We start from the raw sequence: 27,658 nt of genomic DNA on the forward strand, positions 1-27,658 counted from the left end.
TGAAAATGTTTCATGCATGCCAATACACTGTGGCGGGACTCTCCAAACTGCAGCATGGGGGCCAATTTCAGCCCATAGCTTTGATACATTGGACCCTCACACACTCACGATATAGTATGCACTAAACTGCATACGATAATTCTATAATTTATTACATTAATCCCACATTTCTTGCGGTTATTTGGTTCTTAGACCAGACCACAAAGTCAGATTCTTTATTCAAAGAATAGAAAACCTGTCAATGACTTTCTACATACGTTTATGACTTTATTGGAGCCTTCTAGATATGAAATAACACCCTTGCAATCACCTTTACACTACATTTATCCCAACTAGCAGACATAATAACACAAAATCTTATATTTGTATTTTAGTTGATTATTCGGCACTATTCCACACACTATTATGCTTGAATATGCTTTTCTTTTGTTTGTTTTTACTAATAGACCATATTTAACCACAAGACAGCATGATTTAGTTACATACTTTTGAAAAAACGTGAGAGCGAAGCGCCGTGGCGGGATTACTATATTCTTCTCCAAAAAATAGGTCATTTTTTCCCTCAGAAAGCCCATCTCATTAATCCTAAATCAGTAAAACGTCTCGGCGCACTCGCCTTCCAATAGTCAAGTAATGCTATCACTTTTTGCAACTTCTTTTGGACTGGTTATTCCTTATTTTCTCATAACTTCAAATACAAATGTTAACAGGTACGGCCGCAACTTTGCACCCAATTATCAAGAAGACTGGAAATAATCCACAATGTCAGTAATATAGGAGAATAGAAGTGCTGGGACATTATGATCATGAGATAAGACAGCACATCATGATATTTAAAGTGATCAGTTGTTCAATAAAGTCATCATTTAAATGATAAAATATCAGCTAAAAAAAAGAAAATGCACAGCAAAGTCAGGGATCATTTTATTCCATCACCACATCCTAAAAACGGGTCATTAATGGTTTGTGTGTAAACAATGTTTCTTGGGAGTAAACATCATAAAATGCATAAGATGCATTATTTCCCAATTATTTCAATCTAAAATACGCACACGTCCATTGAAAAGTAACCAAAGAAAAACACAACATTAACCAATATTATTTATCTCACAAAAAAATAAACTTTTAACCCCAACAAACAAGAAATAGTTTACTTTTTACTGTTAAACGTACACAATCCCAAGGAGGTTAAGTCTTAAAGTGAAAAAACTGACTGATGCTTATTGTAAATGTGAAAATGTAGCTATTATGCAGATACACAGTAGATAAGGTGCTCCTTCAGTGAGTCTTAGAGATAGAGGTGCTAAGCTTGACGCATTCGTGTTTTTTGTCTTACACGATTATTCATATGTGCTCGTCTCTGACTGGTTGTTGTGTTCAACATTTCCCTCATTTAAGTGCTTGTTGTTTGATTTGTGTTCCTTTTTCCCCAAGTCTGGTTTATTTGAGCTTTCAGCCCATGTTCTTACGGTGTCCAAAATTTTGAGCCAAATCCAAGGATGAGGCATACATTTGGTGCATTAAAACTAATCCAATGTAGATCAATCTGGGCAAAGCTATCTAAACAAAACATCAAAATCAAAGCAAATTAGTGTAATATCTAACAATATACAGTATATAATGAATTCATTTTTAATTTTTACATAGTGCTGAAGGCCAATAAAAGACAAGCCCCGAAAATTGCCTGTGGGTATAATGCACGTGTATTATGATACAAAGATCACACAAATGCAACCAAGTTGTGCCGGAGTCCGGAGGTTTTAAAGATTTAAAAAACAAAACAAAAAAGCTTTATGAGTCAACGGTACTATGGTTCCCAAATTTTGTCCCGGTTTTCGTTTATATAAGCCAAGCAGTAGTCTGGTTACAGACGACTCAATCATTTTTATTTTTTTTTTAATTGAGTACAACGCCAAAACAACCCACCATGGGGCCACAGAAACTTGCGAGTGCCGCGCTTTGAGAAAGGAGGTGAGAAAAACGATTTAATTCGAGAAAGAACTCGTTACAAAGTATACTCCTCGCCAATAGTCTTCAATAAAGTTAAAATTATGTTGATTATCAATTTCAGTTGTCATTTTTTTATTATTTTACATTGTTTTGTGCATGTAAAACTATTAACTATTCTCTACAGAATGTATTTTTGGGAATATTTTTTGGTGTCTGGAATGAACTAAGTGGATTTCCATTACTTTTTATGGAGGTACGACTACACTAACAAACTACTTCCGTCATTCTCAACTAAGGAAAATAAAAATCTGGAAAAGGAAATTCAAACAAACACTTTTGAAAAAAGGAAATGGTGACTGTTACGTAACATGAGAAAAATATGTATGGAAATGAGTTGACACTTGCACCTCTACATCCCTGCACAGGCTAACAGCAGCAATGTGTCATACATTCAACACATACAAGTCATAAAAAAAATAATATTTCCATGAGGAATTGCATTGAATAAAACTGCATTGTATTACTAAATAATACAGGCACACGTGTACAAAAACTAAAACGCTGACAAAGAAGATTTAAAGACATTTTCTGAGACTGGTGCAGGCTTTTCTGTACTTCAAACATTTGTCCATTTGTTCTCCGTTTGATTATGTTAGTCCTTTATCGTGAAAGCAAACATGTGTAGTCGCTTATTAAAAAGGCACCAAGATGAAATCATCCAACTTGCACAGAACACCCAAATGTATAGCTGCTATGTTCCCTCAATTATGAACCATACTAATTAATAAAACTTTTACTTTGTCGTCACTGCATTCAAGTGCAAACTGATACGTTTCACCTTCAGCTGAGGTCAATTTGTGGCGGCGGCGAAATTGGAAGGCGCATGAACCACGATGGCTATTTTGAGACACACACTTCAATCTTAGTTTCACTTTGTGCCTTTGAGAATATTCACCCATACTCAACCGTCCTCAGCACATCTTCTTGGACTGAGGCTGGGCTGCGGATTTGGACGATGGAGTTTTGGTGTTGGCAGAAAGGAGAGCCATGATATCTTGGAGAGCTTTGTTTATCTGAGCTCCAAACCTGTGGGAGTCCTAAAACGGAGACAGGAAATGAGGATATCAGAAAACCATTTGGATCAGTGCAACATCTGCGGTGCACACGCGCATTTTTGCACGGCATGTGTGTGTTTGTGTGTCAGGTTAAGGTCAATCAAGCTCAATGATACTACACAAGTCGAAGAATCCATTTGTCTAACACTTTAAACCAGGGGTCTCAAACTTGCGGCGCGCGGGCCAAATGCGGCCCATGAGACGCTAGTTTGAGGCCCCAACCTTGATACCAAAGTTTAATGTTGAAATGACAGCTTAAAGCTGTGTGCACACCGGACACAATTAGCAGGATTTTGCCCTGCCCATACTGTTACCCTACCCTGTTACCCCGCCCTGTTTTGCTTAGGATTAGCAATGAAGTTAAAGGCTTATGATGCTGGGTACAAATAAATGCAGGAAATATTTTGGAATAAAACGGAAAATACACGTCAAGATAAAACATCTCATCAAACAAGTTATGACGCTGCTCCCAGATGGAACTGAGTACGATGCTAACTTGCTAATTGGGTAAAATTATTACGTTTAATTAATGTTCATGTTAAAGGTTAAATAACTGTTAATACTGTACATTTGAATCTGAAAAAAATTATTTATCTACCAACTGTATGTGGTTTCTTACGTTTTTCTTATTTGCTGTTTTATTATTATTTTATTTATTTATTACTGATTGATTTATTGTCTTTATTCTTAATTTGTTTATTTATTTTTTTAATCTTATTTTGTGTATTGAAAAATAAAAATTAAGATATTTGAGAACAGTGGAATGTTTTATCAGATATTTTGGTGTGGAAAACCGGAACCAAAGTACTGAAAAAGTGTAGGGTATAGCAGAAGCAAAAGCAGTGAAGATAGTTTTTTTATTGATTTTTTCCCCAGTTTTTAATAAATTTAAGTTTTTTTTTTTTTTTTGAAAACCTGATGCGGCCCGGCTTCACCCAGAACCTAGCTCCGGTGGCCCCCAGGTAAATTGAGTTTGAGACCCCTGCTTTAAACCTTGTTATGACCAATGCATTGTTATGTTCAAAGACATCACGTAATTTAGAGTGATAAGAATATCCACGGGCTGCATGGTGAATGAGTGGTTAGCGCGCAGGCCTCACAGTTAGGAGACCCGAGTTAAATTCCACCCTCGGCCATCTCTGTGTGGAGTTTGCATGTTCTCCCCGTGCATGCGTGGGTTTTCTCCGGGTACTCCGGTTTCCTCCCACATTCCAAAAACATGCTAGGTTAATTGGCGACTCCAAATTGTCCATAGGTATGAATGTGAGTGTGAATGGTTGTTTGTCTATATGTGCCCTGTGATTGGCTGGCAACCGGTCCAGGGTGTACCCCGCCTCTCGCCTGAGGACAGCTGGGATAGGCTCCAGCCCGTCCCGCGACCCTCGTGAGGATAAGCGGTAGAATGAATGAATGAATGAAGAATATCCACTTCATATTGTTCTTTATCTTCTTGTTTACACGCACACACACGTACGTATACACACATCCGTTATAAAAGCCACTTTTGTGATGTCACTGAATGCATCTCGCATTCTTGTAATAAGTGTCATTCCTAGAAGGAACAGACTAGAGTTGGCGATATTTACTGTATATGGAGTTGAGATTGTGCTGCTGTCAGTTATTAAAAGTGAATTAGTATTAAATAGTGTGGGGATGCTCCACTGTGCTTCAGTCTGCCATCATAACAGACATGCGTGCTTTTCCTAGTTGTTACGCTTCCCTGATCATCTTTTATCGCACTGTAGTTACTGTGAGACGCACAAGTGAAACTACCACAATTTTACTTACATTTGAATTGTTTGTGGATTCTACTTAATGGAAGACTAATACAGTTAAAACTTGTTTTTTCAACGCCCCAGTGTTGTATGACTGTTTTTTTTCATACACTGTCTCGGTTATCATACAATATTGCATATAACAAATTAGTCAGTTTTCCCTGTATTCATCATTACGTTGAATTGAGTGCCCAAAAAAAGCATGCAACGCATTGCTGACACACTGTTGGTACATTTTTTTTTTTAAATTGAACGATAAATAACCTGCAACAGGGCTAAAGAAATTTGATGAAAGTGGTGTGAAACACTATTGAACCCAAGAAAGTAATCATCACAAAGTCCAAAAATGGCGCCCCCTTCCCTCCTATATAACTGCTCATCAAAATGGATGTTAAATGTTTATTTATCCATTGTATTCATAATTTCTAATTATTCTGCATTGTTTTTTTCATGTAAAGCAATAATTGCTCTCCATAAATTGTACTTTTGGCTGCCTGGAACAGATTAATTGGATTTCCATGGGAGTCTTCACAAAGTGAATATCTTCATAATATCCAACTAATTTCACTGTTGATTTGTATTCACAAGTTAATTACGCCTCTTAGAAGGGAGTAAGGGATTAACAAAAAAAAAGCCAACAGCAGCTGGGTGCAGATTGAACATTCAGTGTGCATTCCACATTAGAGACACAGCTGGTGTGTTTCACCAGTCAAAATGAAACAGAAAGTTTTAGAAATTATGTGTTACAAATTTGAGACTTGACTTACAGTCTCAGAGCAGGAGTACTTGGACGACACATGGAAGTTGATCATATCCTCACCCACGATGATATAAGAAACACCGTAACCATCGTCAGCAACCTGAAGTGACCACAGAGAACATGTCATATTTGCCCATACAGATCCACCTAAAATAAAATAATAAAAAAAAAAAAGTAAGTAATCTCACAGGTCCGAAACCTCCGCCAAGTGATACAAATTCCGGGTGGTTCTTCAGGTCAAACAGTTCCATCTGCTGAACTGGTGTCTGACTAGTGGAGAGACGCCAAGGCTCTGACAAAACCTGGAATGTCCCAAAAAGAAAGAGACTCTTGTCTAAATTGTTCAAATGTTTTGGTGCATCCAGGCACCATTGCTTCAAATGTGATATCTAAATGATTACCTCTTTGAGGAAAGCTGACTCCACTCCCAGATATTTAGAGACGACATACAGGCAGAAGAGGTGGCGGTCAATTCCTGCTCCAGTCATTGCCAAGCGATAAAGATTCTGGTGTCTCTCTGAAGCCAATCTAAAGAGATGGCAACAGTGGTCTGCTGGCTGTCAACACAAAAACACACACACACACACACACACACACTCTAATCACACAATCAAGTCAACAGTAAAATTAAACCTACATTTTTATTGATATAATAAATTGACTTCTAGGATCGAGCAGTCTGGAGAAGGTTATAAAGCCATTTCTAAAGCTTTGGGACTCCAGCAAACCACAGTGAGAGCCAATATCCACAAATGGTGAAAATATGAAAGTGGTAAACCTTCCCAGGAGTGGCCGGCCAACGAAAAATGACCCCATGAGCGCAGGAATGACAAAAAAGGTCACAAAAGACCCCACAACAACATCCAAAGAACTACAGGCCTCACTTGCCTCTGGTCAGTGTTTATGACTCCACCATAAGAAAGACACTGGGCAAAAAGGGCCTGCATGGCAGAATTCCAAGACCAAATCCTTCTCAATTTCGCCAGAAAACATCTTGATGATCCCCAAGACCTTGGGGAAATGTGGTCTGACGAGACAAATGTTGAACTATTTAGAAGGTGTGTCCCATTTCATCTTGCGTAAAAGTAATGCCACATTTCGGAAGATGTACATCATACCAACAGTAAAATATGGTGGTGGTAGTGTGATGGTCTGGGGCTGTTTTGCTGCTTCAAGACCTGGAAAACTTGCTGTGATAAATGGAACCATGACTTCTGCTGTCTACCAAAAAATCCTAAAGGAGAATGTCCGGCCATCTGTTGGTGACCTCAAGCTGAAACCAACTTGGGTTCTTTAGCAGGACAATGATCCAAAACACACCAGCAAGTCCACCTCTGAATGGCTGAAGAAAAACAAATGAAGACTTTGGAGTGGCCTAGTCAAAGTCCTGACCTGAATCCTATTGAGATGCTGTGGCATGACCTTAAAAAGGCGCTTCATGCTGGAAAACCCTCCAATGCGGCTGAATGACAACAATTCTGCAAAGATGAGTGGGACAAAATTCCTCCACAGCGCTGGAAGAGACTCATTGCAAGTTATCACAAACGCTTGATTGCAGTTGTTGCTGCTAAGGTTGGCCCAACCAGTTATTAGGTTTGGGGGCCATCACTGGGGCCATGTAGGTTTGGTTCTCCCTTAAGAATAAAAAGTTTCATTTAAAAACTGCATTTTGTGTTCAGTTGTGTTGTCATTGACTAATATTTACATTTGTTTGATGGTTGAATGATGAATAATAATTAACACTACAAACGTTTATTCTTTATTGGTTGGTTTGTTTGACAGGGAAACAAATAAGAAATATAAATTAAAGACGTACCTCTGCACTCTCTAAAGCTTTGACAAAAGCACTGCTCTCATTGGAGCAGGATCGCACAGTCTCCGTTCGTCCTTCCCTGAAAAGACGGGTCATTGAGGCCTCGTAAGTCAGAGAGAAACCTCCACGATCCTGATGAATAGAGAGAGTGAAAAAATAACAATCCTTCACAGGAAGCTTACACAGCCTGGAAGGAAGTAAGGAAGTGGTTTCAGATGACTGAGGCAGGCAAACAGTTCAAAATAACTTATCAAAAGCAACAATTATGATTTGGTTTCATTCAAAGCCAAAGCCCTCCTGTCTCCCGGAAGTTATTCTCGGAGTTTGTAAAGAAAATAACAATAGCTCAACAATATGAACATACACAAAATTTTTAAAAAATTATTTTTATGACACTAAACATAGACGAGAAATGATAATTCCATCTCATCATGCAAGCATCGAACTGATACTACTTTGTTATTAGGACCTGCCAAACTTGAAGAAACTATGAGTACAAAATCATAGCTGAAACTATAATTGAAACTGAAACTGACTAAATGTATCAAAATGCATGCAGCGTACTAAAAAAAAAGGTGGTCGTGTTGGCAGGGCTGGAATCATGAATTAATTAATTCATTTTCTACTGCTTATCCTCACAAGGGGGTGCTGGAGCCTATCCCAGCTGTCTTCGGGCGAGAGGCGGGATACACCCTGGACTGGTCACCAGCAACAACCATTCACACTCACATTCATACCTATGGACAATTTGGAGTCGCTAATTAACCTAGACCTCACAGCTAGGAGACTCGAGTTCAATTCCACACTCGGCCATCTCTGTGTGGAGTTTGCATGTTCTCCCCGTGCATGCGTGGGTTTTCTCCGGGTACTCCGGTTTCCTCCCACATTCCAAAAACATGCTAGGTTAATTGGCCACTCCAAATTGTCCATAGGTATGAATGTGAGTGTGAATGGTTGTTTGTCTATATGGGCCCTGCGATTGGCTGGCGACCAGTCCAGGGTGTGCCCCGCCTCTCGCCCGAGTACAGCTGGGATAGGCTCCAGCACCCCCGCGACCCTCGTGAGGATAAGCGGTAGAAAATAAATGAATGAATTATTTCCTTTCTTTCGTTCCCAAATGCTGATGCTGTCTTTGAATGCATAAAAGGTGAACTTTGATGACATTACTCTGTGTGTGTTGAGTACTAGTTTGTTAAGTTAATCTATGCTAGCACACTGCACATATGGAGCAATGATATCTTCTGTCTGGAAAACAAACCCCAGGCTCAATCAGTCTGTCATCTACTTTTCTGATACCCTTATTATTGTTCAATGCAGCCAGACAGGATGTAATGTGCAATGCTTTTATTGTGGCTCACACTGTGCTTGTCTTCAGTTTGTAGACAAGACACTAAATGACACATGTCATTCTGAAGCCATGTCTTGCATCTTCATGTCTTTGGGCCGTGATAACTTCCAGTCTCCTGCTTACCATCACAGAAGTTCCAGACATAATAAATGCCTTTGAAACATGATCTCAACTTAGACCGAATGTTGGGCTCAATAGCTTTCTGCACATCTGTCCAACAATCCATCATCATTGCTCCCAGCTATTTCGGGCCCTGAATTTTCTCACTGGCAGAGACAAGGCAGCTACAGTGTTTGCTAGTTTTGAACAGCACAGCCATCCACTTCATGTAGTCATTTACTCTGACTATTGTCCTCTTTTCCAGTAAATAGTTGCGGTCTGTCATGGATAAAAAACATCTACAAAAGTGCCACCATGTAGTCCATCAAATAGAAAGAAAATAGAGATTCTTCCCATGTGAATTATCTGAAGAATGAAACCAATAATTGCGTATAGTGTATTTATAATTGCTCTTTAAATATTGGATAGCTGCAGCCCTGTTCAGGAAAGCTCTTATATTGCTTTTTTCTATGTTTTTTGCTGTGCAAATCCAGTTGGTTTGGCCACAAATGAACCACAGCCCTGTATATTTAGCAGCAGTTTGGGCAACAGCTTGCTTATCTGCTTCATCACACACATGTTTTGGGTTTAAGTGCGTACTCAACAAAATACATTTCTCTTTTAGAGTCTTACCCTGTAGTAAGCTAGCTGTAGAGCGATCTGGATGAATGCATCAGGGCTGACCCGAAGCTTCTTAATGCGACCTTTTCCAAAATCTCTGAAGGGGAAGACGTGGCAGTCCACATCATTGGCCAGTGCCTGTGCAACAGCAAGAGAGCTGCACACTTGGGCCTGAACCTGCGGGCCAGACAAACATTTGAAGAGAAACTTCAACAAAGCTTGCAAACAAAATTCACCCTAAAATACAACCACAACAAGAATTCATTTTTTTAAGTCCTTCAGTATGCTAAATAATTTAGCATGTAAAATGGATGAACATGTGGCTGCTAATGATAAGGAGCATTAAAGTGTATCATCTGTCTGTATTGATCCATTTACGTACGTGCAAGTGTTTGTATGGACTCTCCCTGGAAGCATTATTTTTGCCTTGGTTCAGACCAGCAGCTCCCAGGGTTGCAGAGGACAGCGGCTGTAACACCTACTTATCCTGTGACTGCTCTGGCTCCTTTCCAGAAATGTGTTTTTATTTGCTATCAAGAATGATTCACAAGCCACTACACGCTGGAGGCATTTTGCAATCCCCCTAAGCAGAGATAAATTGTGTGGGTTTACCTAAAGTGTCCTTTTGACTGTTTAATTTCATTATCGTAATTTGATTATGCTTTTTTCGTATGTATTTCACATGTTCTATAAAATAACAGCAAGGAATTCCACTGTTCTCATTAGCTCCTAATTGCACTTTGCATATCTGTAAAATCTGCACGGTGGAATGTGGTTAGCACGTGGGCCACACAGTCAGGAGTATTCTCGTGTTAAGCAATGCCAAAGTTTCAAATAATGAGGTTTGCGCATTTGGAAGTGAGCCTTGAGAGAAGTTTGGAATGTCTCCATCCAGCCGGTGACTTTCTTGTATGGGCATGCCAAGCTGTACAAGCCGAGTGGGACCAATCACAGTGGAGTAGGCGGAGTAGAGCCGTGGGTTTGGAAATCCAAGGAAATACAGCTCGAATAAGTGCATATTCTGGAAGATCTAGAAAGCTTTCTGTGTGGATTATCATGTGTGGCTGCTCTATAGGAGTCCACAACTCGATATAAAGGGCCGAAAATGAGCATAATAGGTCCCCTTTATGCTAAATTGCTTTTTAGCGAAAGTAAATTATTTATGAGCAGGGGTACTCACAACACTGGGAACCAATACCTGGCTCATCCAAGCTGCATAAGCAAAGGCAAGCCCTTACTGACTTACTTTTTGTAAATAAATACATTTAACAAAATTTACTTTAAAAAATAAATATATATTAATTTAAAAAAAACAAATGTTTAATTAAGCAAAAATCTACTATCATCAGGTAATTTTGCCATGTTGCTATTATTTATACCAGTAAATGTAATAATGCTTACAGCATACAACACACTGACGTGACTAAACTGTTGGGGCTTGTTGCAGCACATAAGGCAACAGAATGAAAACATTCAGGTATGTGATCACAATGTAAGATAGGTGTAATCTGTTCAGACGTGCAAGTAGCATAAGTGGCATGGAAAATTATAGCAGACTATTACACAATACCAACAATAATACTATAATGACAATTAACTCATTCATATTCTGACTGAATTTTCAAATGACACAAAATATCGTGCTCTTGGGTTAAATAAACAAAAGATTAGACTCTTATCTTTCACCAAGCAAAATAGCATTTCTCAACAAAAGAGGAAAAAGGCTTTTGGTGAAAAGATGCATTTCAAGCATAACTTGAGAAACTTAGCTATGTATATATAAACATTTAGCTATATAGTATATTTAGCCAAAATTATAAACAATGATGCCACAACATAAACCACAAATGGTTGTTTTGCAGGAAAAACAATATACACAAATATAACACCATGAACTAGTTCCGATTTTCACATTTGCAACTGAACTGTGTGTGCGCGCAGGCGTTAAAATCTCCCTTTAATGCGTAATCTGAAAAGTCAAGATGCCTTTTCACTTCCTGGTTGCTGTGCAGCACATATTTCAATGGAAGAGAAGCGGGCCGAGTTCTTATAAAACACTTCTGCGTCAAACACGCTGTCTTGTATTGTAGAGTCGAATCATAACGATCGGTTGAACAAAAACTCTATATAGACGTCTTTTATAACAAATGAGTTAACTAATACCTCTGGTGAGATGTCCCAGATGAGCCTCTGTGGGTGAGGTAGTGAACGGTCCACATCACCCTTACAGTGTCCATCCTCGGTGTATCCCAGATGGAAAGCATCTGTGGCTAATGTGTACTGGCAAGGGGAGACAAATATTGACACACTTACAACACAAAGCCAAATCATCCAGTAGAATTTATCTTTCCATGAATGTCACTGAAATTTTTTTTAAAAAAACCCATACAGGTATACCTCCCAAAGATGAGCCACGGTCGGTGCATCAGCCCAGGAGTGCTCAGCATTTAGTCCGTTCTTCCCATTCTTGTAGATCACAACTGAAAATGATTTATCATACCATCTAGGAAAGAACAAAGGATAGAAGAGAAACTTGTTTTCAATGATTAGTACTAGATCATTAGGTATGACTGGGGATGCTAGGATGCTGAAGGGACGGAAATATTCACAAGTCTAATCAAATGTACTGTACTACTGTATTATGGGACACATGAATACATTCATTTTCTACCGCTTATCCTCACGAGCCTATCCCAGCTGTCTATGGGCGAGAGGAGGGGTACACCCAGGACCGGTTGCCAGCCAATCACAGGGCACATATAGACAAACAACCATTCACACTCACATTCATACCTATGGACAATTTGGAGTCGCCAATTAACCTAGCATGTTTACTGAGCAACACACACAAGCATGATTTACTCTTATTATGTCTACTATGTTGGGTAATACAAGTGTTATGGCGACTATAGGGGTGTTATTTCATGTCTAGAGTGCTCTAATAATGGAGAAAAAACATATTTAGATGGTCGGAAAGAGGTTTTCTAGGATCTAACTACGAAAATATTCCATTTCTAAATACAATTTGGAGTCACCAATAAACCTAGCATGCATGTTTTTGTTTTTTACCCGGGGAAAACCCACACATGCACGGGGAGAACATGCAAACTCCACACAGAGATGCCAGAGGGTGGAATCGAACTCGGGTCTCCTTGCTGTGAGGCCTGCGCACTGACCACTGGTTCACCATGCAGACATGAAGAATACACTGTACAAAAATTCATAAATGATCACCGTTTCTTGGTAGAGAAAGTAACATGTTTAGAGCTTATATATTTGTTGATTATTCTGCATTATTCGTTGGTAGTGTCTTGCCTGTTGTCACCTACCTATTACTTTGCTGTGTGATGTTTTTGCACTTGTCTTTAAGACCATAAGAAAGAATGGTACATGATTTGCTGGTAAATTCCTTGTGAGCGCTGTAGTTACTCTGCTTTCTAAGTAATGAGTTACCTCTTTCAAAAGAACCTTTGGGCGGCATGGTATTAGCTGTATTACACAGCAGCCTCAGCGAAATTGCAATTTTGTTTGTGCTACATGCATTGGCTTTCACTGAAAGGTCAATTATAGGACATCCCTAACGGCCACAGCATTAAAAATTAGTTATTTTTGTTACAGTTTCATTTAATTGCTGTATTTATTTATGATGGATGTATTTTATGTTTCATGTCCAGTGTGGGTGACTTACTAGGTGTTGCATCACCACTGAACTGGTGTACTACCTGTATTGCAAGACGCCTTTGTGGTCGCAAAAAAAAAACACATCATGCCATAAAAAACACCCAATAAAATTTCTGCAGTACCAGTTGTGGGAAAAAATATTTGGAGTCTGTCTCTGTAACATTCCCCTCAACATCTGTTTGCTTGTCATGGGAACTTTTTCATCCACAACAACATTAGTGGAGTCACTCAAAGGTGTCTGATGAGGTTATACAAATTCTCAAAACTCATCCAAACGTAACCTTGCTTTGTGCATTCAGAGAGAAAAGAGCGTCCCCCAACTTCCCCAAATTGGGGATTAGTTAAGATTAGTTGCTGATGACAGACGCCAACATTCAAAGAAACCCTTAGCGTCCATTTCCGCGGCTTTGTGCTGACCTGTCATAACATTTGCCATGGAGCAGCGACTTAGCATAGCGATCCAAGTTTCCTCTCGGGTCGTCTCCCCTCATGCCTTGCTCTTCGTCATCCAGGGTTACGAAGAAGGCTGCCTTCTCGATGGCATCCAGTGACCGCTTGTTGACGCCGGTGCTGAAGTATTGCTTCCTCATCTGAGACCAAGGAATCCTGACAGGAGATTAGCACATGAAGAGAGACATTACTGTCACCAGAATATAAGGAGATGTAAATACAGTGTTAAGTTGGCAACTCGTCTATAAAACAGACTAAATCCACTATTTTATTTGTATTTTTTTTTGCCACTGGAAAAAAGATTTCAGTCTCTACAGCAGTCTCAGTAGGGAACTCCAGATTTCCTGGTCCCCAGCCACCTCTTTCAGTTCCACCGGGAGAACACCAAGGTGTTCCCAGGCCAGCTGTGAGACATAATAATCCCTCCTGCATGTCCTAGGTCTGCCCCTGGGCCTTCTCCTGGCTGGGCATGTGTGGAACACCTCACCAGGGAGACATCTGAGAGGCTCCTCTCCATGTGAAGGAGCAGCGACTCTACTCGGAGCTCCCCCCGTATCTCTGCGGGGAGTCCAGCCCCCTGCTTGTATCCGCGATCTCATTCTTTCGGTCATGACCAAACACTCATGACCATAGGTGAGGGTGAGAACCTAGACCGGTATTTTTCCACCATGATGGGCCGGTGCAGAGACCGCATTACTGCAGACGCTGCACCAATCCATCTGAACAAGACCCCAAGACACTCCACCTGTGGCAGAAACTCCCCAAACCAAAGGGTGCAAGCAATCCACCCTTTTCAGTCTGACCTCGGGTTTGGAGGTGCTGTGTCAGATCCCAAAAGCTTCACACTCCCCCATAAACGCTGAAGGTCACAGACAAGATCCTAAGACCCCCAAACTGGACCCTCACATTTATTTGTGGTGGCCCGGCCTATACTGTAACTATGGTGTGTTCAATGACCGTTGAACAAAGCATCCATTACAATCACATCACAAATTAGACGATGGTTATTACACCCCCACCACAAATAGATGACAGTCCTGTTGCTATAAGGCCAGCAATAAAGGACGTTGATGCCCCATTGTTTCTACCTGTCTCCAGCGGTGAGAGCTCCTAGTTTTTCCTCTCCAGGCTGTGGGGGTGAAGGGTCATCCAGAATCTTCTGAATCTGGTACTCAATTTCCCGAGGAGAGAGCAGACGGCCGGCCCGGTACACCCACAAACGGAAATAGCGTCCCTTGTGGTACACAGCTACATATTCACTGTCCAGCCAGTGCTGCAGAACATCTGTAGCACAGAAGAGGATTATTATGCTAATTGATAATTGCATACATATTGTATGTGGAGATGTATGTTTGTTACCCGTCTCAGTTCCTGGAGTACGTGTTGTATTGAACATTCTCTCATATTGGGCAGCACACAGAGGGATGACAGTACCAGGAACACGGCTCTAAGACACAGATACGCTTTATGTTTTTTCATATTTAGTATTAAGATGAGGGTGGTGGTTATTTTAGAGTTGGGACACCATGGAAAGATTCCGTTCAGATAATGGACACTACATACTCAACAAAGCAGGATCAAAACTAGCAAACTACTATCATTGCAGAGCTAGTGTTATTTATAGTGGTGCATTCAGGTGCATCATTTAACATGATTGTTAAGCTTTCCCCTTCAATTTGGTATGAAATGAATATGCAGACTTGAACCATAGACAGAAGGATACCAACACCAGATAGGAATAAAAAATATGTAAGATGATTACTTATCTATTTATCAGTACTCATGTCAAACTTTGTCACCATGCAAAATACACATTTTTCACCCAGAATTACGTTCAATATTTCAAGTGAATTAACATAAAAAGGTTAATGATTTTGAAGTGTGCATGGGTAACAGGTACATAAATGTCTGAAGGTGTACGTGACTGTAAAAAGTTTGTGAACCACTGATATAAGGCAATACATTTCATTTTTTCCGAGGGGACAAAGTAAACTATAATCATTATACACAACGATGAGCCAATTCAAGAAACAATACAAGCAGTTGATGTTTGCTAAATACAAGGATGAAGAGTCTTGAACCAGTCATGATGTGCTATATATATCACTATATTGACACTTACTATGGTACCCATTATGTCATTGGATGGTCATATCACCTTGTACTTAGGTACGTGACAAAAATATAAAAAATGTAAAAAAAAAACAACAACAACTATATTATAGGAAAGCAGGAAGTGAACAAATGTAACAGTTACTGATTGTAAAAGTACCAGATGGAGGGGTAGGATTTAATAAGCTTTGCTTCTTCCTATTCCTTTTGGACATGTGGAACTGTGAACTGATTATGGGATGCACTAAATTGTAATCTGATGCATGTTCAAATGAAATAAAACCATTACAACTACCATAATAAACAGATGAATAGCGGGCCAACAAAAATAGGGGGGTGGGGGGAAGTTTCACGCCACCACACTCGATTGTAAATGTGTGAGTATTCACCTACATGCATGCTCTTACTGAACTACATTATTTCCTGTCAGAAAATGTGGACAATATACCGGTTTGAGTTCCTCCCTGTTGACTTTCCTGCGGTACAGGAGCATTGCAGTGATTGTGTTGCCTGCCCTGGCAGCTTGCACAGAAGTTGGAGTCACATACAGGAAGTCCTGTTAAATACACAGAAAAGAGGAAATGGCTAAAAGATTTGACCCATATTTCACCATTCAACAAGGGAAGGCTCCATGGTGTAAGGTGGTTGATGAAAGAAAAAGAAAAGGAAATGTCTCCCCCTGGTGGAGTCATTTGGTTTGGTAGAAAATGCAGCTGGTTACCATGCCATAGTAGTTACTGTTCACCATTATGGGGCCTCGGCTTCGCAGGTAAATGTACTCCTCCCACCAGTCACTCACCTGTAAGGAAGACAATTAAAGTTTAATCTTTATGTCAAAAAAATTTAAAACCAAGAGGAATTAAACATGTTATATGTATTAGTTATACATAGGTTAGCGCGCAGGCATCACAGCTAGGAGACCAGCATTCAATTCCACCCTCGACCATCTCTGTGTGGAGTTTGTATGTTATCCCCGTGCATGCGTGGGTTTTCTCCGGGGACTCCGGCTTCCTCACACATTCCAAAAAAGTTAATTCCAAAGGCTAGGTTAATTGGCATTAATTGTGAATGTGAGTGTGAATGGTTGTTTGTCTATATGTGCTCTGTGATTGGCTGGCGACCAGTCCAGGGTGTACCCCGCCTCTCGTCTGAAGAGAGCTGGGATAGACTCCAGCACGCCCGCAAAATCCAATCCGGTGTAGGTGTCGATATTTTCTGAGCTATCTGAACATCCACAAAGCAAATAAGTGTAATTACATATATATTTATTAGATTTTTGGAGAAGACCAAAATGAAGCTCCAGGTTGAAAATAGCACTATAAGCTCAATTTAGCTTTGTGTATGATTTCATGTGTAATGTAAATTCACCTCAATGAGTGCATCTTACGAGTCACTTACATAGTTAGTAGCCCAGAGAGCTTTAAGCTTCAAGTAGCGCTGGAGGCGATTCCCCAGGTTACACTCAAACTCGGAGGCCAATTTTGTCATCCGTTTAAAATCTGCATCAGCCAACAGAGGGCGCACTGACTCCAAGTACTGAAACACACACAGCATGATTACAGATGTTGGAGATATACAGAATTGCAAAGTAACTCCCTATTTTGTAATATTTTTCCAATTTTTTGTGTATGGTCCATGATGTATGGGAATTAAATGTATGCTCTTGTTTTATTTTCGGATTGATTATTTGGTTTGGCTATGCTAAGACGATCAAGAATTGTAATACAAAACTCATCACGACAGGATCTGTGGCTGATACTGTATCGGCTCTATATTGTATTGGTTCTTCACGTTCCTGTAGGTTAACACGTCCAACCATTTGTGTAGGGCTTTCAAATTTCAAAACAAAATAATCTATTCCCATACATCATGAAACACACATACACACAATATGGAGGCTATAAATGAGGATGCATGATGATGTGTTGTGTATTGGATGTACACACACCCTGCTCAGTGTGTCCTTTATGGCAGGAACAGGGAGATGAGGTAGGGACGTTTGATAGCTGTATAGTAGAGGCTTCCTGCTTGATAAGAGCCTCAGGAGAGTCTGAGGGAAAGAAGCAAGAGAAGAAAAATTGTCATAAGTGCTGTGAACTCATATCCTGTATAAGTCCACTTATAGAAAAATGGAAGGGTATACTGCACATTTTAAGCCATAAACATCTTATTCTTTCTCTTTCGGCTCCTCCATCCAACCCCGTCTCTCTCACACCAACTACCCACATGTCTTCCTTCACTACATCCATAAACCTCCTCTTTGGTCTTCCTCGACGCCTCCTACCTGGCAACTCTAAACGCAGCATCCTTCTACAAATATATTCACTAGCTATATAACATATAATGCCCCTCTGATGTACTCGCTCCTGATCCTATCCATCCTGGTCACTCCCAATGAGAACCTCAGGATACCTCCAGTTCTGCTTCCTGTTTTTTCCTCAGCGGCACTGTCTCTAGACCAAACAACATGGCTGGTGTCATCACAGTTTTGTATACCTTCCCTTTCATTTTAACTGAAATTTGTGGTAAATAAGTAAAGCTATGGTAAGTATAAGTAAATTAATTTATATGAATGAATACAGTGGACATGTCAGCTTTGTGGTATAATTCAGCGGTACATGTTACTATAAAAATAATACATTGTAAAAAAAAAAAAGCCCTGTCATTTTGTTTCACTGAGGGTTCAGAATTCCCACTTTGTTCGGTGAGTGTTGATCACCCGAGTTAAACAGAGTGAAAGTTACATAGAAATTTCTCTGATGCTGCCACAGATTTTTCCTTTTCTTTCAGAGGTGTGTTGTTGGTCTTGGAGTGCATGTAACGTGTTACGTGAAGACAAAGTTGGGTGTCAAGAAAGCATATATAGCATTTATACAAAATACACGTTAAATAAATAGCATTACATACAGTAATTGCTGTGATGTTTTACCAAGCAGAAGCATGGCTTACCACCCAGATTTTAGTGGTGTTGGAGACGCGACCGTGCTGCTCGAACATCCACTGGTGGTAGGAGAGAAGCAGCTTGAGGCAGAACCTGAGAGCGAGGATGAGGGAGAGCCACAGCAGCGTGCTGAAGACCAGTGCAGACAGCATCGTCTGACCCTGAGCGCTGAGAGACACATGCAGGCTGGAGAGTGAAAGACAGGAGAAGAATTCAGATAGGGACAAACAAAAAATGATGATCTAGGTATACTCAATCCACTGAATTCAATGGGGACACCTCATTTGCTAATGCGTGCTTTCAAAATGGAAAGTGACTTGTGTTCACAATTGTTAGCACAATGCAAACAGTGAGTTGGTTACTCTGGGTGTCAGTCAAACAGGCTGTTTGGGATGTAGGCTAAAGTTCATGTGCAGGCAACACACCCGTACTGTTTACTGATGACTCCTCAGTCAAATATCCAAAGAATTTTAGTGTCTGTGGATTAAATCATGTAATTTGTCACACGTGGAAGGTATGTCAACATGAAACAAGGTGTCATACGGACCTGAATGACTTTAACAAAACACATAACCAGGTCAGGTTACACAAATGGGAATATTTGATCACAATTTGGTGTTCTTTGACGCTCTCTGTGTGTACTTACCTGAGGGGAAGGTGTTGCTGTATCTTGGCAATGAGCCCCATGCTGGGATCAGAGCGCATGTACATTGTGGCTAAGATGGCGATGACGACAAAAAGCCATGATGAAGGGCTGGCTGGGTACACTCCCTTGATCACCCGGTTCTGCAGCAGACAAAAAACAACCAAACAAAATAAACTGTAGAAGCACATTACTAAATGATGAATTCCAACTCATTAGACAATGTTCATTTTGAATGATAATGTCGGATATGAATTTAAAAAAAAACTGCTGCTGTTTCTAATATTTTGCATATTTTTGTGGCTAAATACTGTAACCCAAATTGTTAGTAAAGCATGTACGAGTATGATGACATGCAACTTTACACCACTACCGTGTGTGAAACTCTTCATCCACAAACTGTACCTGCACAACCAGCTGCTTCCTGTCAGTACATGCATGGCAGTGACATCGACATTATGTTTCCCAAATTTTAAGCAATCGTCACTTCGACATGTGAGGCTTTTCTGCATTCCATATCCTCACATGTGATACATATATACATACAAGGGTGCAAGAATACCAACCATTCGATGCAGGGGGTTACAGTGATTGAAACTACTGCACTGATTCCATTGCTGTGTGTTCTAGTAAAGGGGTTCTTAACCTTTTTGACGATGACCCATTAAATATAAACACTGTATAGATCTAATTCATTCATTCATTTTCTACCGCTTATCCTCACGAGGGTCGCGGGGGTGCTGGAGCCTATCCCAGGTGTCTTGGGGCGAGAGGCGGGGTACACCCTGGACTGGTCGCCACCCAATCACAGGGCACATATAGACAAACAACCATTCACACTCACATTCATACCTATGGACAATTTGGAGTCGCCAATTAACCTAGCATGTTTTTGGAATGTGGGAGGAAGAAAACTCAAGCATGCACGGGGAGAACATGCAAACTCCACACAGAGATGGCCGAGGGTGGAATGGAACTCGGGTGTCGTAGCTGTGAGGCCTGCGTGCTTACCACTCATCGCCATACAGCTCTGTATAGATCTAATTGATCTCTAATTTGTTTTCAATAATAAATCAAATCCACTCACAATTAAACAAACTAATTTGTAGACGTACTTGATGAAGTCAGGATTGTACTTAGCAACCAACACCAAAAAAATAAAATAAATAAAATAACAAATAATATAAATAAATATAAACAATAAAACAATAAATAAAAATTAAATAAAAAGGATTGTACTTAGCTAAAAATGTAGTCTTTTGGTGGGGACTGGCACCACTTTTCTTCATTCGTCTTCATTTTTTCATTTTAAAAACTTCTCCATTGCTAGGTGTAGTTGAATGTCTTTTTCTGATCTTTTGTGAGCTTGTTAAACAACTGACTGATTACCGCCACCATCTGGTCGGAAGCTGCACTGTAACTGAGCATCTAATGGATAACATACAGTAGCATAGGCCGAGGACCACCTGTAAATTCTAAGTGCAAGCATCACATGCTGGCTGTTGCTCACCCTAATGCGGCTGACACGCTTTTTCCACGATCGTACTCCAGACAGGTAGATCTGGTTGAGGGCTTGATAGGAAAGCTGCAGATCGATGCCCTCCGGTGTTATGGTGAACTGGAACGCCACAGCCTGATGTGCCTCTGCCATTGCTGTGAACAAAACAAAAATACATTAAAAGGGAACCACTTATGATCATTTTTCAGCCTTTTGTATTGAGTTGTGGACTCCTATAGTGCAGCTAAGCTTTGTAGATCTTCCAGAATCTGCACCTATTCCAGCAGAATTTCTTGGATTCTGTGCTTCCTGCAAAAGCGGTCCGTTTTAATGTATTCCACCCACGGCCTGCCTCCGGGCATGCCCACATCATGCTGGTTTTTTGTGGTGCAGCTTTGAATGCACAATGGGGGTGGGTCCTTTGCCACTTCTATGCCATTACGGGTTCTGCACTCAGCTGCAAAGTCTATTTCGGACTTTGTCGTCACTCCTACTCCCTGTTACTTTGTTAGCACGTTAGGACACGCTATTGTTGTGATCATGTGGGCTCTCTCTCGTGGTGTTAAAGTGCTAAAGTGGAGTCTCAAACGGACCGCTGGTATCAGAAAGACTTTAGATACAGGCCGATATATCTGCAAATATTGCAAAATATATAAATATTGGATCGGATTTGATTCCACTCTAGCCAAGCACCAAACAGTACACATAAAAAACATACAACTTCCATGTGGTCAATACTACAGTGACGCTGTGGCTAGCTCAGGATGCTGCTAGGTCTTATCTTAGTATTTATCATGGCGCCGTGTCTGGGCACTGATTATTATTGTGCACCACACAGGGTCTTTCTGTCGTCATCAATTATACATCACATTTGTGCAATTAGGCCAAGAACCCTGTGGGTGGCCAAGCAGTAGTAAGAAGGAAGAACCTAAGTAGTAGCAAGGGCTTGACTGAAGAAGAATTTACAACACAAGATAACTTCAGTTCCACTGAGTAAAAGTGAGTCATTCAATCCCGGGTATTTTTCAAAAAGACAACCTCTTCAGTATCGGCCATTTTAGACCATTTTGACTGATTTTCCAGTCACACGATAAACAAACTTTTTTTTGTCTGAACTGATTATGTGATGCACTCAATTGTAATCTGATGCATGTTCAAATGAAATTACACCATTACCATTACTATTCCATTTTTTAGTAATCAGCAGTAGAACATAGGCAAGTTTCAGGAAAATATCAGTTCCTGACTAAAACTGGGAGGATAAACGGCTTTTTTTCAAGCAAAACTTTCAGTCTGACAAATGTTTTGCTTATGTGACAGCTCAAATACTGTAAACTATGCCACAACACAAACACCACCAAAAAGGGTTGGTTTACATCAAAAATAATTTATTTACAAATCTATGCTATTCCACATGCTGTGGAGTGTGTTTTTACATTCTTATCAAATGCACTTTTGCCACCTTATGACTGATATTATGGCTTAGAACTACCCTAAAACTGACATCCATTAGCGTGCAGTTGGGTCATCACCTCTTTTGGAGTCTTGCTAATAACAAAATCGGGCGTTTGTGTTTATCAAACCATATAACTGCATCTTTGGTATTGAATAAATAAGTCGTTGACTTCTTTTTACACTTGTATAACAATGAAAACACACTGAGGAGCAACTTACCCTTGAAATTATGCCCTCATCATTCATCAATAAAGTTAGGATGTCACCGATTTTACGGTTAACTAATAACAGCTAAGGCTGCAAGGCGGTGAGTGGTTAGCGTAATAAAACTTTTAATTTTTCCTATGGCAAAACGGTTTCCAGATCTGGAATAATCAGAGAACCACGTGAATCTTGGTACACAGTATCACAGCACAGTACGCCTTCACGTTTTATAGAAACAATTAAAGGCTTACATGATTCATTTAAAGTCTAAAGGTGGCTTATTTGGGAGGTAGTTAACATGTCAGGCGGACAGATCAAATCATGAACAATGGTTGAAACTATTGAGCTACTGTGTCTTGGTATTTTTGTTGTTTATATAAATGTTACTTCATTGTTAACAATGCATCCTACAAATTGCTGTGCAAGCATGCACGTCCTTACTTTACGTATATTTGCAATTCATTTCTGCTGTTTCCTTTTGTCCCGTGTTGCCAGATTGCAGTCACCTGAGCTCAGCGTTATTTGTCTAAGCTCAATGAGCTGTAGCACCATTGAACAGGAACACCTGCAGAAGCGATAAAAGGCTGAGGAAGAGGAAATATTTGGTCTTTGGTTTAAGTTTGCAGTCTCTGTGTTTAACTCATTCAATCCTAGATATATTTTCAGAAGACAACCACTTCAGTACCAATTTTGACAGATCTTTGAAGGCACACAGGATAGTGTTCTATGGTATACAAACATGGAACCTAACAAAAGGAAGATGGGAGTTTTTCTAGGTTTTCTGTTGTTTAGTAATCAGTAGAATATAGGGAAGTTTCAGTTTATGACTGAAAAAGGGAGAAAAACAGAATGCTGCAATACATAGTAAAGGGAATGCAAAGGGAAATGACATAGCATTGTGTAGGCTTGTCACAATAATAGATAAATCAATTTACGGAATGATTAAAAATAAAAATAAACAGACGATAATTATGAGTGCTCCATAAATGTCAACACAGGCTGAAAGACAAGAGGGTTAACTCTTGGTTTTATTGTGGCTTGAACCGAGAGAGTGGACTCTTATTTCATTCAGCGTCTTTGTAGCGGCAGTGGTACGAGCTACTCCCCTATCAGCGGTTCTCTTCATGAGCCAGCATCATACACATAGTATTCCTGTGCAATACTATGTGTATATATCTTGTTAAATTGTCTTTTTTACTCTACTTTTATATTTTTTTTAACTTGACTACTGCACTGAAAGGAGAAGCTCTACAATCTTGTTGTACATCTTGTATAATGACAGTAAAGGCCATTCCATTCCATCAAAAACTAAAAAATGCCACAGTTGGTGCGTGCTAGGTTCACTTCATGTAAGGCTGTTGTACTTTTCACTCACCAGGGACGTACGCATGTGTATGGGCATCGTATAAGGCAACTCACTTCAATTGCAAGATGTGCGTACCGTCTTCCTACGGCACCTATGGCTATCGTGACTGGGAGAACCAGTGTGTACAGCAAGAAGAGGCGCCTGTCGTGGCCGGGTAAGGTGCATTAAGGTCAGGTATACTAGTATGTAAGCAAGAACCAGAGTGTATAGCTGAGTCAATGTACATAATGTACTTTTGCGACACACGCAACGGATTCGTCCTCCGCCTTGCCATTTTGCACGGGTTGCCTGTGTACATGCATCAAAGGTAATTTGGAGCAATTGTCAACTAGCGTTGTGTTAATAAGATTCATATACGTACCCTAACAGGGATGTTTATTTTGTTTAATAAAAGAACAAGGCAGACATCTGTTCTACAGGTAAGGTATCCATAGATGACTTATTTTACGCTCTGGCGCTATGTACATAAAAAAAATATTAACTTAACCTTCTGGGGGAGGCGGGAAGTGGTTGGGAGAAAAAAACTGAAACCCGAAAAAACCCATGCAAACTCCACACAGAAATGCCCGAGGGTGGAATTGACTCGGGTGTCCTACTCTGAGGCCTACATGCTACCCACTCGGTCACCGTGCAGCCCTGCACTGACCAACATGTACAGCTTAAATTCTCATATTTGTAATTGTGTTTATTTTATTGTTTTACTGTTTTTAGACATACAGTAAGGCCAGCACTTTTCAGTCCTCTGATTGGTTGATATCTGAAAGCCGCACTCAGGGTCGTACAGTGTGCTTGCTGCCAGTGTTTTGGAGCTAGAAAGGGTAAACTGGGTTGCTTCAGTAATAACAGTGTGCATCCCTGATTATGTAATGCCACACACTGCATTATATTGCAGTTTTGTATATTATTGATGGTTTGTATAACTGTGGCATGTTGGTACTAAGGGGTGGATCGGGGTCCTTACGTCCCCACTGAAGACTCGGGTACAAAATGCACTACGAAACGAAATTATTGCACTTTGAAATTATTACGCTTCTACATACAACTACATCACTAGTGGGTTATGCATCCTTGTCGAACAGGTTCAATCTCATTTGAGAGGCTACCAAACGAGTATGGTAAGTGAGAACATCATGGAATCTTGCCAATCAGGTCATTTTAGGTGTAGAGGTCAGAGGACAGATGTTCCAGATATCAAGTAGTAGTTCTGGAGCGAAACATGCTGCTGTCCATTGATTGGTTGACACAAAATTGTTCCTACATGTTGCAATGGAATGTAGGAGCGTTGAAAGTGTTTGAACAAAAATGGTGGATTACGACAGAGGAATGCACGCATTACTCAGTTCCAATAATTACCATGTTGCATGCCGTCTCGCCGCCGTGATGTCATGCAAGCTTAATCTGGGTTAACCCAGCCATCCTGAATCATCCTTTACCATTTGTAAACGTTTACCATTTGAAATGTGGCTTTAGAAATTGAACCGTTAGTGCAACATCTAAGGCTCCAAAACTGTACACATTCGTCATACGGGGCATGCATTTTTAATTGGATTATGTTCCTTTATCGAAGTGTAGCCATGACTGGAATAACAAACTAATAAGTAGGGATGTCCCAATCCGCATTCTTTGGCTTATGATTGAATATAGTTATGAAATTATGAAATTAACTTTAAACCATTAAAAATAATGCAACCAAAGTATTACTGAATTTACTTTTTATGACCAACAATGTTGTTTGACTTTTCTAACAAACCTCTGAGAGTCAGGTCCCCAAACCAATAAAAGATACAATTGGGGAAAATGGGTCCGCACGGTGGACAAGTGGTTAACATGTTAGTGGTTAACAATCTCTGCTTGGAATGGAAAAAATGGGCGTGCAAAATACGAGTAGGACTGAATATTTAGTGTTACTTTTTTACAAATTTTTCAACACAATAGCAATTTAGGGCTGCACGGCGGTCGAGTGCTTAGCACGCAGACCTCACAGCTAGGAGACCAGGGTTCAATTCCACCCTCGGCCATCTCTGTGTGGAGTTTGCATGTTCTCCCCGTGCATGTGTGGGTTTTCCCCGGGTACTCCGGTTTCCTCCCACATTCCAAAAACATGCTAGGTTAATTGGCGACTCCAAATTGTCCATAGGTATGAATGAGAGTGTGAATGGTTGTATGTCTATATGTGCCCTGTGATTGGCTGGTGACCAGTCCAGGGTGTACACCGCCTCTAGCCCGAAGACAGCTGGGATAGGCTTCAGCACCCCCCGCGACCAAAAAAAGCGGGAAAAAATGAATGAATGAATAGCGGGTGGCGGGAGTTTCATGAGCATGGAACTTTAACTGCAAATGTCACTCATTCACTGCCAAAGACGTGAAAGATGTCTTTTCAAAATGTAACCTTGACTGCCAAAGACATCTATCGATGTTTTTTTTTTTTCGCGGGAATTTCAGACTTGTAGGCAATGTTGATATGTTGTGATCGCGAAGGATGGGGTGATGTTGGTGATGCCATTGTTGTTGTTGTTGTTCACAAATAAACAGTCAATTGATTATTGTGTTTTATGTTCCAAATCTGTGAATAAATGTAGTTTTTGGTAATTTGGTCAAGAAAATATTTTTCCCCGTGTTGTTTCATCGAAGTAAACAACTTGAGATGTTTGAGGTGTAATTAAAACAAACAAAATGGACGTCAGTCACCGTTCTGCTTGAATTTGCTTCTCTGTAGAAAAAGCTCATTTTCTCTGTTTTCTGGCAAAATCAAAACCACATTTTTTTCTGATGAAAGAAGAGTGTCGAAAGCTTCTTTACGTAGTTTAAATGTTTATGTAGTCCTAAAAGTCAACATTCTGTGGGCGTTGAAAGTTCGGCAAAAATGCCTCTCTTCTCTGAAAATGGCTGGCAGTCAAAGAGTTAAAAGATGATACATTTTATATATTAAGGACGTCAACACTAATCTAATGCAGGTCAATAATAGAATATGACGATGGTCAATAACTTTGGACACCCCTGATGTAGATGTACAGTAATTGGGTGAAAAGTGGGCTGCAGCAACAACCATTTATTAATGCATGTCACTATCGTGACATCATGGCGTCTAACTGTGCTGGCTTACTGCTATACGAGTTAATGTTTTAGGACTTAACGACTTACACATCTATTAAAACACACTAAATCATTACATTTCTCCGAGTGAAACTTGTTTGCATTGACCACAATGACGAAACCGGTTTTGTAACACTGAAACGCAACCATGCTGCTTCTCCATCACCACATCACACGCGTCCATCGCTAAGCTGGACATCATAAACCAATAATTGCACACCATATGTATATCTGTATGAGCTAAAAGTGAGGCGTTCATGTACGCTCGGTTTATATTTCAGTAAACTACTAGCACAGACACAGAGGTCCATTCATCTCAGCACCATCGCCACCCGCGCGAAATGCAAATTAGAAATGCTCGTATTAAGACATCAAATAAAGTCTAACTCGAAAAGCAATGTGAGGAAATGTGGTCAAATACGAGTTGAAACTTACCTGAAATGCGTCTCAATGCTTTCTTGGTAACGTGATGGCCACAGAAGCTAACGTACGTGCCCCTCCCTCCTCGCCGGTGTTGTCTGTGAATACTAGCTATGCTGCTTCCTCCCAACCAGGCTTTCAACGCCAGCCGTCAAAGATCGTCTAGGTAGAAGACGGTGAACTACTCTTTATTCATCTTGTTACACTGTTATCAATAGTATTCTTTTGCTTCTGTTGTGATATCTCGCACTATTGACTTGATTTTGCTCAACTGTCTGTAATGAAAGGGAATTATGGTATTATTTTGAAAAAGT

General features: G+C 40.2%; 1 protein-coding gene across 2 annotated transcripts; it reads right to left on the reverse strand.

Annotated features, from left to right (window-relative positions):
* Positions 1 to 907: 907 nt before the first annotated feature.
* cpt1a2b (carnitine palmitoyltransferase 1A2b) lies at positions 908 to 27,449 on the reverse strand. 2 transcript variants are annotated; one of them, XM_058049474.1, is made up of 19 exons: positions 27,360 to 27,449; positions 20,819 to 20,961; positions 19,312 to 19,451; positions 18,674 to 18,851; positions 17,673 to 17,774; positions 17,123 to 17,260; positions 16,446 to 16,523; positions 16,173 to 16,280; positions 14,972 to 15,059; positions 14,701 to 14,896; positions 13,580 to 13,768; positions 11,879 to 11,984; positions 11,645 to 11,761; positions 9,494 to 9,658; positions 7,417 to 7,545; positions 6,002 to 6,157; positions 5,789 to 5,902; positions 5,608 to 5,700; positions 908 to 3,047 (listed from the first exon to the last, which is right to left on the reverse strand). In XM_058049474.1, the coding sequence occupies exons 2-19, from the start codon at positions 20,957 to 20,959 to the stop codon at positions 2,922 to 2,924; spliced, it is 2,364 nt and encodes a 787-aa protein (XP_057905457.1). In that variant the 5' UTR covers positions 20,960 to 20,961; positions 27,360 to 27,449; the 3' UTR covers positions 908 to 2,921. The 2 variants fall into 2 exon arrangements, with proteins under 2 accessions (XP_057905457.1, XP_057905456.1); XM_058049473.1 differs by having other exon boundaries at positions 14,701 to 15,059.
* Between the last annotated feature and the right edge of the window lie 209 nt (positions 27,450 to 27,658).

Source organism: Doryrhamphus excisus, chromosome 15, assembly GCF_030265055.1.
Source record: "Doryrhamphus excisus isolate RoL2022-K1 chromosome 15, RoL_Dexc_1.0, whole genome shotgun sequence".
NCBI lineage: Eukaryota > Metazoa > Chordata > Actinopteri > Syngnathiformes > Syngnathidae > Doryrhamphus > Doryrhamphus excisus.

What these genes read in the sequence shown, in the direction of transcription:
- cpt1a2b (XM_058049473.1), bottom strand. Translation starts at nt 20,959, where the DNA reads ATGGCAGAGGCACATCAGGCTGTGGCGTTCCAGTTCACCATAACACCG. An exon ending in GCTCTCACCGCTGGAGACAG is followed by an intron (nt 13,769 to 14,700) that starts GTAGAAACAATG and finishes ATCTCCTGTCAG; the next exon opens with GATTCCTTGGTCTCAGATGA. An exon ending in AGTACTCCTGCTCTGAGACT is followed by an intron (nt 3,048 to 5,607) that starts GTAAGTCAAGTC and finishes TCTCCGTTTTAG; the next exon opens with GACTCCCACAGGTTTGGAGC.